The sequence below is a fragment of the Myiozetetes cayanensis genome, unplaced genomic scaffold (genome assembly GCF_022539395.1).
Source record: "Myiozetetes cayanensis isolate MyiCay16 unplaced genomic scaffold, myiCay2020 scf6-25, whole genome shotgun sequence".
Taxonomy (NCBI): Eukaryota; Metazoa; Chordata; class Aves; order Passeriformes; family Tyrannidae; genus Myiozetetes; species Myiozetetes cayanensis.
Window position 1 is genome coordinate 51,662,236 of NW_026087853.1, and position 16,116 is coordinate 51,678,351.

The 16,116-nt window shown below is 42.9% G+C and overlaps 1 protein-coding gene across 1 annotated transcript in view; it reads left to right on the plus strand.

Annotated features, from left to right (window-relative positions):
* SWAP70 (switching B cell complex subunit SWAP70) overlaps positions 1-16,116 on the plus strand; it is a 40,182-nt gene that overhangs the window by 15,518 nt on the left and 8,548 nt on the right. Inside the window, exons 4-7 of the mRNA XM_050335968.1 lie at positions 9,001-9,228; positions 11,780-11,926; positions 12,185-12,293; positions 13,556-13,737. Coding sequence (XP_050191925.1) covers positions 9,001-9,228; positions 11,780-11,926; positions 12,185-12,293; positions 13,556-13,737 — 666 coding nt within the window. The remainder of the gene's footprint in view (positions 1-9,000; positions 9,229-11,779; positions 11,927-12,184; positions 12,294-13,555; positions 13,738-16,116) is intronic.

The window sequence follows — 16,116 nt, forward strand, 5'->3', positions numbered from 1 at the left end:
AGTCTGTTCCCCACTGTGCAGCCTGCCTTACCTGCAGGCAGACATTTCACATCTCCTAAACTGTTGGCATGGTTAAAAGCTTCAGACCTGCCAGCTCTGGGGTGTTTCTCCTTGCTCCCTCTCCACAAGCAAGCTCCAGATTCGTGCTGCCTTCTGTAGCTGATGCCAGGTGATCACAATGTGTCTGTGTGTTGGCAGATGGGCTGCAGAATCGGCTCCCAGCCAGGGTTTTTCAGATTTCCAAATTTCATATCTGCTGTTGTTTACTTTCCTTCCCATCCTTAATGCCCAGGGTTAACCTGTATTGCTCTTCTACTGGGATTATTTTTCAGATTCTTAGTGTGGATCTGTGTTTGCATCTCCTTGATTGCAGCAAGATTTAAATTGTGCAATCTGTTTAAAGGGAGCTTACAGGAGCCTGACTGACAAAGAAAGGCTGCTCTGTTCTTATCATATACAATGCCTGTATTCACTACACCTTCTGCCTCAGACCACACAGGTAATGTAATCAGCCACTGGAGGAATGCTGGCTGTTGAAAGCACTCCTTTCTGGTTTGCACTGATCCTCCGTCAGGTTGTCTGCGCTTCTGGAAAATTCCGCTTTTACTCATCTACCCTTTACACAAAATTCCAAAAGTAAAGATGCAAAGTCTCAATTTCAGTCAGTTTTGCTTTTTCTCTCTGTGACCTTTCGTGTCTGCCTCTTTTACAAAATGGCTTGTACATCATGTGTAAAGTGAGGGGATTTTTGCAAAGTGAAAAGAGAGGAGAAGGGCGATGGAAGCACCACTGTGATATTGATGTTTTGCTGAGGGCAATGTAAACTGCTCATGTGTGACTACAGCTTCCCACCCAGGGAGCAGGCTTTCCTTCCCTGCCTGGCTGTTGCCCTTATCGTTGGCTGAGAATATTGCAACACACAATTTACTGCAGTTTCTGGCTTGGAGTCCTTTGTGTGGTATCCAGCTGTTTCCCCTTCTCCCTCCCTTCCACCTTGTTGGCTTTTGGGGATTTTTTTTCCCCCCACTTTATAAGTAACTGAGAAACTTGCTGGCATACTTTCAGGTTGGAAGGGTGATCCCTTGAAGATTTTTGCCTCCTGTCTTGTGGATGGCAAGAGTTCTTAGATCTCCAGTGAATGTATTAACACAACTTCATGTGGTTAAAAGGATGCCTTTTCTTCCTCCTTGCAGACACTGCTCTTTGGGACATGCTTGGGAGTCTGAATTTCCTATTTCGTTATTTTTAAAATGAGATAAGTGATTTCTGCAGTCATTTCATATCTGGAAAATTCTCAGGTTTGAGTGCAGTTCCCTTTGCACTGGCTTGAAGAAATGTTGAAGTTTCCTTCTTACCCATGTCATGAACTTTTGCATTAGTGCTGCAGTGCTGGGCCTTTCATATTAGACAGCTGATTGTGGTGGGGCTGTCACCCCCATCTGCAAAGGGTAAAGTCTTGATTCCCTGCTGAGGTGTTGAACATGCAGCAAATTGGGAATGGCTGCAGCTCAACCAGAGAAGGGAAAACAGGCTACTTTGGAAAGGTTTCTGAGATGCTGGGTGAGAACAGCTTTAGAAAGAGCAGGGCACTGTGCTCAACTGGTAATGGCCTTAGACCGCAGTGTTGCTTCTTCTAGGTTCTGCTGGGCAGCAGTTAGGAAAGTTGGAAAGGAGCAGAGATCCATGAATGTCTGTTTTGCAAAGGTGCTCATGTGCCAAGCAAATGGTACCAAATCTGAAAGCTCTCTCCCCTTTCAAGTGAGAGGCCTTGGTATGCAGAGTGAAACACTCCTGTGAACTGGCTGTGTGGTATTTCAAAAAGATACAGATGAACTGGAGGAAAACAATGGTGTATTTTGTTTGCTGTAGTTAAAACTAGTCCTGATGGACAGCTTTCAGTGTTAATACAATTCCTGGCTAACAGCAGAACTGCCTTCTGGTGCAGGCAAAGCTTTACCAAGCACTTATCCTGCTAACATTCCCAGAAAGCAGGGGGCCTGGTGGGAGCTCCTTCTCTTCCCCACAACTGGTCTTTTCCTTTAGATCATCTGAGATGCAGACATCCAAGTTTCCTTCAGCTCTTGCAGGCATTACCTCTTCCGTGAGAAGGATAAAATAAAGATGGACAGAACTGAAGCCATAAGAGGTGAAATACTCTATTTTGTCATGAGCTTTCCTTACAGCTTGCCTCTTAGTTGTTACAGACCCATTTGTGTGCCTTGGGATTGTTTAGCCGGACGTTTTCTGTTTTATAAAAAGGTTTCTGAACACTTCCCCTTTCTTACTTTTGGACATGTGACTGCAGCCTTGGGAATGCTTTATTGCCTGCAGGCTGTGGTATGTGGTTTAGCTGTGTTTCTGGGCCATCCTTCATGGGGAAACTCACAGCTATGTACCCTGCGAGCTGTGTTGTAATCTAGCATTCACATAACGTGTTTCAAACAAGCCAAACATATTTGCTGCCTTTGCTTTTTAAGCCTGACTTCGTGAGGAAAGATTGGAAAATCATTTTTCACTTGTACTTTAGCCTTCAACTGTATTAGCACGTGGCATTTCTAATCTTCCTAAGAGGACCAAACCTTGTGTGGCTTTTTGTGGCATTTCAAAAGGAGATGATGTTTTTTAGCCTGAGAAGGTGAAAACTCAAGGTGTCCAGTGGTGATTCTTCTGGAGGCCTTTCTTGCAGAAAAGGTTATTTTGTGACCATGTTTGCTTCCTTGTTCTGCCTTCTAGTGTCAGAAACTGAAACAGTAATGAAGTACTGGAAATTTACCCTTGCCCCTTCAGAAATGACATCAAAACTGATACAGAAAGAATGAAAGCGACTTGTGTGGGGTTTTAATTGGCCCACGATCTCTACAAGTTAACGTCGATGGTTAGAAAGATTTTTGGTCCCTTACGACTTGCATCAGTTCTTTCCCTTTCACTAACCTTTTCCTGGATTGCTGCAGGAAATAAGACAGTTTTCAACTTATGCAGCAGGTTGGGTTTTTTTTTGATTGACCTTTATTATACTACTTAATGCAGATTTAATTTTGAAAAAAAAGACAGGAGGTAGTGGCTTACAGTGGGTAATGAACATGGTTTTGCTGGTGAAAAGGAAGAAACAAGTAGTTGACTGAAATGTAAGTGAGATTCTGTTGGGATGAAAAAAAGGGGTTGTTTATGGCTGTGAAAGGGGATATGATTGCTTTCATGTGCCTTGCCCCATAACATATGCTTCTACAGGATTTTGTACTATATGGGTAGACTTTTGACATCTGCTCTGTTAATATCACAAAGGTTATTTGAATATTATAAACCAGAATAGCCTCATCTGCTCTGCTTTGCTGGACATGAAGGCCTCCTTGGCATTATTTTTCTTATTCTGAGGGACCCACTTGTATATCAGAAAAATATGTGAAACATCTATGATACTTCATTCCACATGGAGGATATTGCCAGGAATACCTGGAAAACAAATAGGTACTGAAACATGGGGAAAAGAAAGTGCCCTCTGAAAGAAGATACCAAACGGGCTTCACAGCTCGTGTTAGACCTCTGTTCTTTATATTATTTTTGCTTTCTCTAGGCAAAATTCTGTCTGAAAAGTTTCTGTTGATTTGAGATGGAGGCTGTTTTTTGTACTGTGGAGCCAGTTGGTCCATACTGGTGTATGTACTGGTGTATGTAACTGCCATGTATTTTTACACCTGTCTCTGGAAGTAGGGTCCATTCAGAATAGCAGCAAAAGCTGCTTCACTTTTACTTTTCAACACTGTTTTTCAACCACAAGAGTAGGTTATATGTGAGACAAGAGACTTAATTTGTCAGTTATTTGCTGTGTTGTGTCTGTGAAGGGGGGGAAGTGCCATTTGCCCTGAGGTTCCTGATTTGAGCACATAATGAATGGTCTCTATTTGCTTTCACACTGATGCAACTTATTTCTTTATATTTCCCTCACACTTCCATATTCACACTGCACTGCAACAGGCACTGTTGCTGTTGAGCAGATATGTTAATTTTCTTCTGGGGACATTGGTTAGCCATGTACTTAAGTAAATGCAAGATAAACCTTGAAATTTAATTGTTTGGGTTTTTTTAATTTTAGAAATTGAATTGTGACATGCACAGGTAATTTTTCAGTTTCAAAGAAGAATTAATGTATTTTAAAATAGAGAGATATTTTATGCACTTTAATGGGATTATAGGATATTTGTGGTCATGTTAGTGACTTGTAGATGGGAGGGTTAGCAGACTTATATGTTTAATTCTGTTCTATGAATCACAGGGATGAGGAGAAGGCTGAGGTACTTAACACCTACTTTGCCTCAGTATTCACCCGTAGGACAGGTGGCCCTCGGGACAACTGGCCTCTGGAGCTGGTAGACAGGGACAGGAAGCCAAACAGCCCCCGTGTATTCCAGGAGGAAATAGTCAGTGACTTACTGAGCCACCTGGATCCACACAAGTCCATGGGACCAGATGGGATCCACCCTAGGGTGATGAGGGAGCTGGCAGAAGAGCTTGCCAAGCCGCTCTCCAACATTTACCAACAGTCCTGGCTCTCTGGGGAGGTCCCAGATGACTGGAAGTTGGCGAATGCCACGCCAATCTACAAAAAGGGCTGCAAGGAGGACCCAGGAAACTCCAGGCCTGTCAGCCTGACCTCAGTGCCTGGCAAGGTTATGGAGCAGGTCATCCTGAGTGCAAACACACAGCACCTACAGGATGGACGAGGGATCAGAGCCAGCCAACACGGGTTTAGGAGGGGCAGGTCCTGTCTGACCAACCTGATCTCCTTTTACGATCAGGTGACTCGCCTGGTGGATGAGGGGAAGGCTGTGGATGTGTCTATCTGGACTTCAGCAAAGCCTTTGACACCGTCTCCCATAATATACTCCTGGAAAAGCTGACAGCCCATGGCTTGGACAGGGGCACTCTCTGCTGGGTTAAGAACTGGCTGGAGGGCCGGGCCCAGAGAGTGCTGGTGAACGGGGCTGCATCCAGCTGGCAGTCACCAGTGGTGTCCCCAGGGATCAGTGCTGGGCCCAGTCCTGTTTAACATCTTTATTGATGATCTGGATGAGGGGATTGAGTCTATCATCAGCAAATTTGCAGACAACACCAAGTTGGGAGGGAATGTTGATCAGCTGGAAGGCAGGAGGGCTCTGCAGAGGGACCTGGATAGGCTGGAGAGTTGGGCCGATTCCAACGGGGTGAGGTTCAACAAGGCCAAGTGCCGGGTCCTGCACTTTGGCCACAACAACCCCTGCAGCGCTACAGGCTGGGAACAGAGTGGCTGGAGAGCAGCCAGGTGGAAAGGGATCTGGGGGTGCTGATTGACAGGAAGCTGAACATGAGCCAGCAGTGTGCCCAGGTGGCCAAGAAGGCCAATGGCATCCTGGCCTGGATCAGGAACAGTGTGGCCAGCAGGAGCAGGGAAGTGATCCTTCCCCTGTACTCAGCACTGGTGAGGCCGCACCTTGAGTATTGTGTTCAGTTCTGGGCCCTTCAGTTCAGGAAGGATATTGAGGTGCTGGAGCAGGTCCAGAGAAGAACAACCAGGCTGGTGAAGGGACTTGAGCACAAGTCCTGTGAGGAGAGGCAAAGAGAGCTGGGGTTGTTCAGTCTGAAGAAGAGGAGGCTCAGGGGTGACCTCATCACTGTCTACAACTCCCTGAGAGGAGGTTGTAGCCAGGTGGGAGTCAGTCTCTTCTCCCAGGCAATCAGCAATAGGACAAGAGGGCATGGGCTTAAGCTGTGCCAGGGGAGGTTTAGGTTGGATATTAGAAAGAAGTTCCTTACAGAGAGACTGATCAGGCATTGGAATGACCTGCCCAGAGAGGTGGTGAATTCACCATCCCTGGAGGTTTTTAAGATGAGGCTGGATGTGGCACTGAGTGCCATGATCTGGTAATCACAGTGGGGTTGGATCAAGGGTTGGACTTGATGATCTCGGAGGTCTCTTCCAACCCAGTTAATTCTGTGATTCTATGATTCTATGAAAGTAAGATAAAATGTGTACAAGTTACATTAAAGGAAAGGATGTATTGGCTTGTTTTTAGTGTATTATCTGATAACCTGTACTAGCCAAGAGTTTTGCATTGCTTTATTTCCAGACCATTAGTTTGATACGCATTTTATTCAGATGGCTTGAGCAAAAATTGGAAAAAATTTATTCAGGTGTGTTCTTTTTTTCTGTGTGTGTTCCATTGTCAGCAAGTGAGTCCTAGTACTTTGAGATAATTAACCAAAGGAATTTCAGAGCTGCATGCCTCAAGCACTGTAAGAGGTTGTGAAATCTTGGAACAATACATTTTGAAGTTAAAAAAAAATCATTGAAACTTAGGAACTTTTTAAATTACTATTACTGTCTGGCATTTTGGTAGGTATATTATCTACCTAATTAAGCCTGGGTTCTTTTAGCTTTCCTTCCAACTAATTGTTGGAAGGATTGTAGTTCGGAAATTATGCTGCTCAGAGGGAATGAGCAGAGTGGCAGGAGCAAAAGTAAGTAAAAAAGTTACTCCAGCATTGATGCCAAAGCTTGTTCCAGCTCATCAGATCCAGGTTTTAGGAGGTTTGTTTTGAAACAGCTTTGCAGTGCTCCTGTTCTTGCATGCTGTGAAGGCTTTTTTGTGGGTTTGTTGGGTTTTTTTTTTCTATAAAACTTGTCTGGAATAGGAAGTAAGCTGCTTCCTGCCCTTAACTGAATTCTGAGGATTTATGGTAGCTGATGCTTGTAAGCCTTGAATTAGTTTTTTAGCTTAAGGGTTTTGGAGAGTGAAAATCAGCAAAGCGTATTTTAAAGATTTTGAATTTGAATGTCACTTTTGCAGAGGCCGCTGTTAGGCGATATCTTTGCTTGTAAGAATTGCATGAGGAGCTAAAAAATACTGAAGTGTCTTACTCAGTGAAGGTGAAATGAAAAGCAATGTTCTCCACAACTTCTGGACCCACCATGGAGACATATTCTGTGCTTGGCTGGCCTGTCTTCTAAGACAGATTTAACAAGGAGGATATGACAGCCACATCTTGGAGGTATATGCACTTCCTGCTCCTTCAGCAGAGCGGGAACTTTCCTCCTGGCAGTGAAGCAGCTGCTGCAGCTTCTCCATTTTGCTGTGGCCCGAGCCCATGTGCTACCAGAGCAGGGGCTGTCAGAACAAGAGCGGTGACCGAGCTGAAATAGTAAAAAAACCTGACTTCTCTGTAGGGTGAATTTGGTAATTTACTGCTTCAGCAGATATGTGTTCTACTGCACATTTGTGTGTTTGTTGATCATAGATGTGAGGGGTGAGGGAAAGGGAGGCATTTGCTTATACCAGTTGCACCAGAAGCAGCCACAAAATTATTATGTGTGCTGCATCAAAACCTTGGGAGTCCTTGTGGTGAAATGTGTTGGGGGACAAAAACACTTCTTTTATTTCCTCGTACTCCAAAATCTCTTGCATAGAGACTACTGGGTGCTCCAAAGGCAGCTGAAAGGTGACTCTGAGCTGTAGCCAGAAAGTTAATGTGTTCTGTGGCAAAACATCCTCGGGCTGGCTCTCTTGACCAGCGTTTTTCGTACCTGTAGGACAAATTACAGTGGCTTTTTAAGCAGTGCCAAGGAAGAGAGGCAAACCAGCATTGGTGATTAGAAAACTGAAGTCCTGGAAATCACTTGGTTTCACTGCTTTTCAGTGAGGCATGTTTGTGGGATCATAATGGGATTCAGGCTCTTGAGACACTCCGTGTTTCCAAAACCATGGCTAAAGTAGATAAAATGAAAGTGGAGCAGAATGCCCTGAAGGACTGACCATCAGAATAGCAGCACTTGAGCAAATCCATGTTTTTTCCATATGCACAGAGAGAACCTGTACCAACCTGCCATGAAGTGGTTCTGTGTTGGGTCTGTGGTGGGTGAAGAGCCAGCCCCTGGGGGAGCTGCTGCTTCCCTGTCCCTGCAGTGCCTGGTGTGGGATTACTGGGCACCTTTGCCCCAGGCTTCCCCCCTGGGAGGGTTTCCTGTCTGCCTTGTCTGGTTCCCTGCAAAGCTGGAGAGGAAACGCGGTGAGCCGTCACCCAAAATAGCAAAAGGCTTGGTCTGTCTTCAAAACGGGGCTAAGTGCTGTAATTGGTATCCTGCTGTTCTAAGTCACAGAAACTCAGAAAGCATGGCTTTTACTTTGCTGTGCAGAGGTCTTTCTAGAAAGGCTCTCACCAGTTACTTTGTTTAAAGAGCTATTAAAAGCATTTTGCATGTGCTTAAAGCTGTAGATGGGCTTAATTTAAAATACTGTGAATGAACAGTGATGAGTTTAAAACCAAGATAAAAACCCAGACAAAACTAGAATCCGAGCCTTCTTTCCCTCTTTTTCATTCTTGTGTTTGTTTTGATTAGTGTTATTGCTGTTACTATCCTGTGTATGGTAATGCTTACAGAAAGATGAAAGATTAAAGGAGAAGGAGAGTTTATTTTCTCAACGGTAAAAACGGACATGAAAAATTTGTATTTCTCTTGATACCTCTGCCAAGATTGTGTCCAGGGATGAGAGCTAGAGAAGAGGGGTCAGGTGAAGGCTAAAGTATGCGATACCTTGGTAGTTTTTGATTTCTCTTTATGTCCAAATTGCCATATTTTCTTATTTTTTTCCTAATTTGTTTGCTTTTTGTCTTACAAGAATACTTTCTGAAACTTCTTGCTTTCTCACACTTCAGTCATCACAGTTTGGAAGCTGTTGCAGGGAAGGTCCCTTGTGTTCTGTAGGAATCTGAAATATTAAGTGAGGCTGTCAGGTTCAATTCTTTGTTTTACTATGAAAAGAGTAATTGTGGGATGGGCTTGGCAGTCAAGAGTTCAGCTGAGACAGGAGCTTAAAACCTTTGATAATTAAACCGCCTACACTGAAGGGCCTACATGTGAGCGTAGGAATCTCACTGTCACGTCTCTGGAGAAGCTTAGCTTACAGCTCTGCAACACTTGACTTCCAGGCCTGCTGAAAATGATTGATTTCTGTTTGTGTTTCTGCACAGATTGAATATTTACTCAAAAAAATCACCGAAGCAATGGGGGCAGGCTGGCAGCAAGAGCAATTTGACCACTACAAGATTGCCCTCAACACCAGTCGGGAGGGTCTCTCTGCGTGGGAGCTGATTGACCTCATCGGAAGTGGGCAGTTCAGTAAAGGCATGGACCGACAGACCGTGTCCATGGCCATCAATGAAGTCTTTAATGAGCTCATATTAGATGTGCTCAAACAGGTAAGAACCACAGAGAACTGATATTTTAACGCAACAATTTATTGTCTAGTTAGAAAATGTTCAATTTATACTGAAATGTTTTCACCCAGTGAATAACAAGCAGGAGAAAATGAGATAAATTATGTGTAAGGGTTCTTTAATATGAGTTTATTTTTATAAAAGAGAAATTGTGCTACTGTTCAGATTGTTGTAGTTGTTGCAATATTATGAATGAGTTGCTTGTTGGGAGAACTTGTTTTTACAAAGCGAAAGAAGTGGGCTCTGACTTGAAATACGGCCTTTTTTGTACTACTATCAGCTGCTTGTTAGTTGACAGAATAGCTGCAACACGCTTCAGCTGGTGACAGCTCTTCAACCTTTTGAGAATGCATTCTTGTAGTTTCAGTTACATAGTAGGAAATACAGATGTGCTGGTGACAACCTCTGTATTCTTACTTAGGGGTCTGGACAATGATTTTGCTCCAGCTGAAAGATCTGCTTTTAAGTTGCCCCACTGGGACAGGGCAAAGAGTTGTGGAAGAGCTCCAGAGCACTCTCCCTTCTTGTTCTGCTTTGCAGGCTACATGACTGACAACCTGCTTACCTGCACTCAAACACAAGAAGTCATGCTGGCCTTTATACTCTTAGCAAACATTCTTCCTTCAGATTTCCAGTGGCTGGATTAACAGTTTAGGAATGTCTTTAAAAACTGCATTGCTTTTGTGGGATGTAAAAATATCACAGGAACCTGAGGGGTCACAGCAGAGTTTACCTAGAGAGCTCTTTAAAATTGACTTCTACCTGGCAGAGATTTTTTTTCATCTTTGATTTCTTGGTGAGGAGAGAAACAAAGGCTTTCTTGGCAGGCTTTCCTAAACTGCTCTCAAGAAGTCATCAGAAAGTCTTGGCACAGGAAATTCTTTCAGAATATCCACAGAACAATGCAAAAGTCTATTTTTGTTAACTGCTGGTTGCCTGTTGGAGGTGAGGGCTGGGGACACACACACATAGTCAGTTGAGAGCAAAATGAAGTAATTCTGTTTTTTGATACCGTGAAAATAAAATAACCAGTGTCAGATCAGTCCTTCTTGAAACTTGTGAGGAAGTCAGATTTCTTTTCAGTTTTGATACTGCACTGTGTGTTTTCCCCCCACACTTTTTTTTTTTTTTTAAACTGTCTCCTTTCTTTCCTCTCTTGGTGCCTGGGCCTCTTACTCAAGGATGTCTGCATGCCTTTGAAGGGTTGCTTGACACTTAAAAATAGTTTATGGCAAGGTTTGGCCCAGCATCTCCTGGATAGTCACTGGCCCAGTGGAGAACAGAGTTCCCTGTGTGACTTCTGGATGTGGTTCTGTCACAGCCTGTATTCTGATACCTTGCTGATTCACAGACCTGTCCTGTTTATTGTAGTAATCATATGATTACTTCAAGGTATTAATTAGTGACATATGGTATTGTAGCCAAGTCATCGTGCTGCCTCTTTTATTGTACACATTATGGATCTCCAAGGCTTATGGAGTGTTAATTAAATCTATAATACTTAAATTTCTGAAAAATGTGTCCTTCATGTGATAGTTGGTGTGAAAAAGCTCCTGCTTTTCAGGAGCTCTCAAGGGGCTCTTGGAAGATGAGAAGCAGCTGATACACTGAAATAATAGGTAAAGATTTTGCAGAAATTTGAGGGAAAATATCAGTCTGAATTGGCTTTGAAAGCAAATTCGGTATGTCAGGAAGGGAGAAAAGAACCTGGTTATGACTTAGACTCTGCAAAGCATGGGAGATTAAAACTGCAGGAGTCCTTCACGTGGCCTTGCACCCACCCAGGCCTCAGACCCGAGTATGGAGGCGGCAAACAAAGCTGTTTCTTTGTGCATTCCTGTTTGGGAGCAAGGGAGTGGGATGGCACATGGGAATAGGCATGGCCTTGGCTCGGGACACGTTTAAGTGCATCGAAGAGCTGAGTACAGATAAGATGTATGTGTAGGGAGCTGTTTGATTTTCTGTTTGGTTTGGTTTGTTTTTTAAACAAAAAATCTTCTCCAACGGTACTGAATTTTTTTTTTTTCCTTTCAGACCTGTGCAGAAAGATACCTTCGGCTTAAATGTGTCACATTTTACTTGTGTGAAAAATTGTTATAGATGAAAGCCATTACAGAAAAAATGTCCCTTGGTCTCCTTTCCAACTTTTCTATCTCTTAATCTGGAATACATTGATTATACTTTTTGTATGGCTTGTTCATAGCTATGTTGGTGTTTCAGTTTCATAACTGCACTTAGTATTGCTGCTTATATTTTAGATATGTTAATATTCAGTAGAGGCAAACTTGTATGATTTGATCATAATACCAGCCTGGTAATGACGTAGTTGTTCTGGACAGAACAATTCCCCCCTCATGGGCTAAAGAACCAGCAGTGTGCTGGTATTAGGAATGAAGTGTGTAGGTGAAATGTCTGGGGCCATGAGGTGACTTTTCCGTGTGCTCTGTTGGGCCTTTACACCACATAACCAAAAGACCTGGTGGCTTTTGGCCACAGAGGCCAGGCATTTCAGCTGATCTGTTGCTTTTAACAGGGCTATATGTTGAAAAAAGGTCACAAAAGGAAAAATTGGATGGAACGATGGTTTGTGCTAAAACCCAATATCATTTCCTACTACGTAAGTGAGGATTTAAAGGACAAGAAGGGAGACATCATACTGGATGGCAACTGTTGTGTAGAGGTAAAACCACCCAAAAAACTAAGTATGTCTCTAAAGATAAGAATTAATCCTTTTTTGTGTGCAGGATTGACTCCTTATATCTTTTGTTAACAGAGCTTTTTAAACTTTATAGAAAAACAGTTCATAAACACCCTTTTAATAAAGGCTCTTAGTGCTGGTATTTACAGCTCTGTGGCTCACATAACTGCATACATGGGGATTGACTGTATAACTTGATTTCAGTGTTTGCAAGGCTAATCCTTTTGTTACCCATTCTAGGCCTTGCCTGACAGAGATGGAAAGAAATGCCTTTTTCTCATAAAATGTCTTGATAAAACCTTTGAAATCAGTGCCTCTGATAAGAAGAAGAAGCAGGAATGGATTCAAGGTGAGGTTTCAAAAATGGTAGTTATGTGAAAGTTAGGGTGAGTGGAATTATTACAGCTGTGCTTTACTCAAATTTGAAATTCTTGGTCTTGTGATTTTTTGATGCCTCTGTTTTGGGCACATGGAAAGGATCTTTATGGGACCAGAGACTCAAGAAGAAGTAAGGATCCATGCAAGGGAAATCAGTTTCTGTCATTTAGATACCGTAATTTAGGCAACCATAATCAAAATGAAATGGTTATTATTGTTGCTTTTTCTATATTGGCTTTTCTTCTAGGGATGGGGAAAGAAAACAGCATTGTAAATTGTTGCTTTGGGAGAGAAAGGGAATTTTATGATGCTTGTTCAGCATCATAAAATACTGGCTTAGCTTTTACAGTTTTGCTTGAAGTAATGTGTCTGGGTGAGCTGAGAGTAAGGCTGGGAATTAGGGCTTTTGTTTCTACTCCATGGTGGAGTCACTTCTCCTGCGAGACCTTCCCAGATACGTGCTGAGTGATGGTTACATCCATCTGCAGAGTGAGGTAGAAGCCCTTGCAAAGCTTCTGCTGCCAATGCCATTGGAATACGTGCAGCAATTAAATATTTGGAGCTGTGATCTTTCCCTCTTTACCTGCAGCATGTGTTTTGTTGCACCAAAGTCAGATAGATGTATGATGAACGAGTACATAGGTCCAAAAAGGAGATTTTTTTTTTTTGCAGTTGTAGTAGGTGAATAAAATACAAAAATCATCTGCCACTCCTCAGCTTTGCTCTCAGAATATTTCCTCTGAATATTTCACTGCAGTGAAATGAGAGCTACTGTCTTACTGGGAGATAGTTTTTCCCGTAGACTGTCAGTAAGAATACAGGGAGCTAAGTGATGTGTATGTTAGATAACATCTTTTATTGCTCCGTGAGAGTCACTGAATCTAGGTAGTAAGAAATCCTGAGACGTCAGGGTTTCTTTCTTGCAGCTGGTTATAGAAGTCTTTTGGAAATCAATATTGGAATTGGCATAATGCAGTGGAATTACCAGACGTTACCCTTGTGGCACACAGCCAGTGCTGACAGCCAAGTGTCTGTCAGTTTTGGTTTGTGTTGACAGCTAACCTGATGAGAATCAGGACAACTGACACCAGCTATTTCTCATTTAAAAATATTTTAAAGAAACCCCAGCCTGACGAACAACGCTGCAAGGATCCATTCACAAAGTCCATCCAGAAAGTTTAGCTCTTCCCTTCACTGCTGTTCTCTTCCTGTCCCTTTGTCTCTCCTTTCCAGCCATCCAGACCACCGTAAACCTGCTGAGAGCAGGGAGCCCTCCACCCCACAAAGAGGCGCGCCAGAAGCGGAAGGAGTTGCGGCAGAAGCTGCTGGCTGAGCAGGAGGAGCTGGAGCGGCAGATGAAGGAACTGCAGGCGGCCAACGAGAACAAGCAAAAGGAACTGGAGGCCGTGCGAAAGGTGCGAGTGGGAGCTGCCAACGCTCAAGCCTTAAACTCAGTCCCTGTGGTTGAACTGGGCTTCTTGGAGTGTAACTGTGCATTTGTTTCCTGTTCAGGTGCTTGAGGCACATTGAGCCAACTTCTCCAGAGGAGATGGGTTTGTGTCAGCAGCAGTGCCCTGAGCATGTGGATCTGCAGTCCCTTTCCAAGGACTGCTCAGCAGGCTCGGGGAACTCACTGGCCCAGCCCTGTCCCCTGTACTTAGCAGGGTATTGACAAACTACTGTAGAAGGATATTCCAGCTCTGTGGATGGGGCTTGGTGACTGGAGAGACTCATATTTTCAGTTACTTGTGGGGGTTTTGTTTTCCTTATCTGTCCTTTTGACAGATAAATCTGTCAAACTTAGGGCTTTCCATTAAGGTTTTCTTACACAGTTTTCCAAAATTATGTTGTGTGATTTGTATGTGTTGGGAACTGTTCTCTTCACACAGATGTAGTTTCTACTGATGTAAATTTAATGTACAAAGATTCCAAAGATGCAAAGTGATTTTATGAGCATGTCTAGGCATAATTTTATTGGAGTAGTTTGGGAGAGATTTGTGGAGCTGAGGCATATAGTAATGTTTAAATGCATGTTCCTCATAAATGCTGGATTAACTTCTGAAAGCCTGAGAATTGGGTTAGAAATGTCCACAAATTAGAAGAAGACTTGGTAAATACACTGTCCTTGTGAACAGTCCTTTAGTCTGAGGACTGGCAGGAGACATCAAGGTGCCTGCACGCTCCAACAGCAGATTGAACACGCTGATCCATCTTTGGACTTCGGAACAACTGGTGCCTCTGCAATAGTTCTCCATAGGCACTTGATTAATATCCAAATATAATTTCTGTCTTTAAAAAGAAGAGACTTGCAAGAAGAGTTACTGTGGCTTTTATTGCCGTGATAGCTTTCAGTGTGGAGTGGGCCTTGGAAACAGCACAACAAACCTTCCTCCCCACTACTGTCCCACGTGTCACCTGCTGAGTCCCTGCTGCCAGAGCAGTCCAGGTCTTGCTCTGTGCTTAGTCTGAAGAGTCTTTTGTCCACTACCTTCCTAATTTAAGGTCATTTTTCACATTCCCATTTAGAATAAGTCTGCATCATTGCTTGAGTTTTTCATAAATCAATCCCACTAATTTTAGCCCTGTTAGAAAAAACTTTAATGATCTGTGTAGTGGGGGGAAGCTATAAATATTGTGAGAGCATGTCAAAGGTTTTCAGTCTAGAAAGCAAATAAGCCCATCCAAAATACATATTTTTAAAAGTCTTGTCATTAAGTCACAATTTGTGGCAAGGACAAATTTTTCTTTTTTTTTTTTTAATTAACCCTGCACTGACAGTGGTTATTATTCTATTTGACTTAAATGGAGTCCAACAGCAGAAAGCCATTTTTTAAATTTAATTTTAGCACCTATAATCTACCACGTGTTTAAGATTCAGTATGAAAAATAGACTTTAAAGGGTAGCCTGTGTTACCTGCAACTGGCAAGTAATATACCTGTTAACAGAAATCACAAGGCCAGATTTCTGTGTTGTTGACTCCATGGAGAAAAAGTTAGGGGGAGAGAGAACATGAGAGCAGCCTCAAAGGAGCGGTAGGATGTTGACAGGCTTCAGGGAGTTTTATGAAAATCACAAACTAAAGGGATGGAGTTGTGGCCAGAAGCATCTTTTGAAGGGGACTGGATTAAAATGACTTCTCAAAGAAAGTAGCTTAGGCTTGGACATGAACTACTGCATTTTGCCTAAGTGGAATTAGTGGGGAAGTACAGTGTTGTAGGAACTGAAGGTGTTTGATTACTTAGAAAAATGTTCTTCAAGGAAAAGGCTTTGTAAATGGTTCAGGAAACTGAATTGTTCTGGAAGGCTTAGAGATTGATTTGCTCCCGATGGCAGTGAGCCACCATTTGCACACCACTTACATCTGCGCTCTGAAACTGGTTTGTATTTTGATAGCTCCTGCAGTAGAAAGCTTCAAAGGAATAAGAGCTTTGGTCTAAAACAGATTTTTTTTTTCATATTTTTTAATGGAGTTTTCAGATGTGCACATTGAACAGACTGAAAGGTAAGTTTTTCTAACAATGAGAGCAGCATGTACAAGATGTGTGTACCCTTTCTGTTTCAATTTGGGGTCTTGCATGGGCTTCAGAGACTGTGTGCTATCTAACAAACACCTGCTGGAATGGTGTGTTCCTGTTGATCCCCTCCCCAACATTTGTGACTTTTCCCTGAACTGCATAGTTCCCAGTAACCTTACCTACCAGGAATTGATGTTCCTGAATGAAGCAGGAAGTTGCTGATATGGAGAGGACAGAGTGTTTTCTTGTTGGCACCCACCCTTGGCTGGAACTCTGCA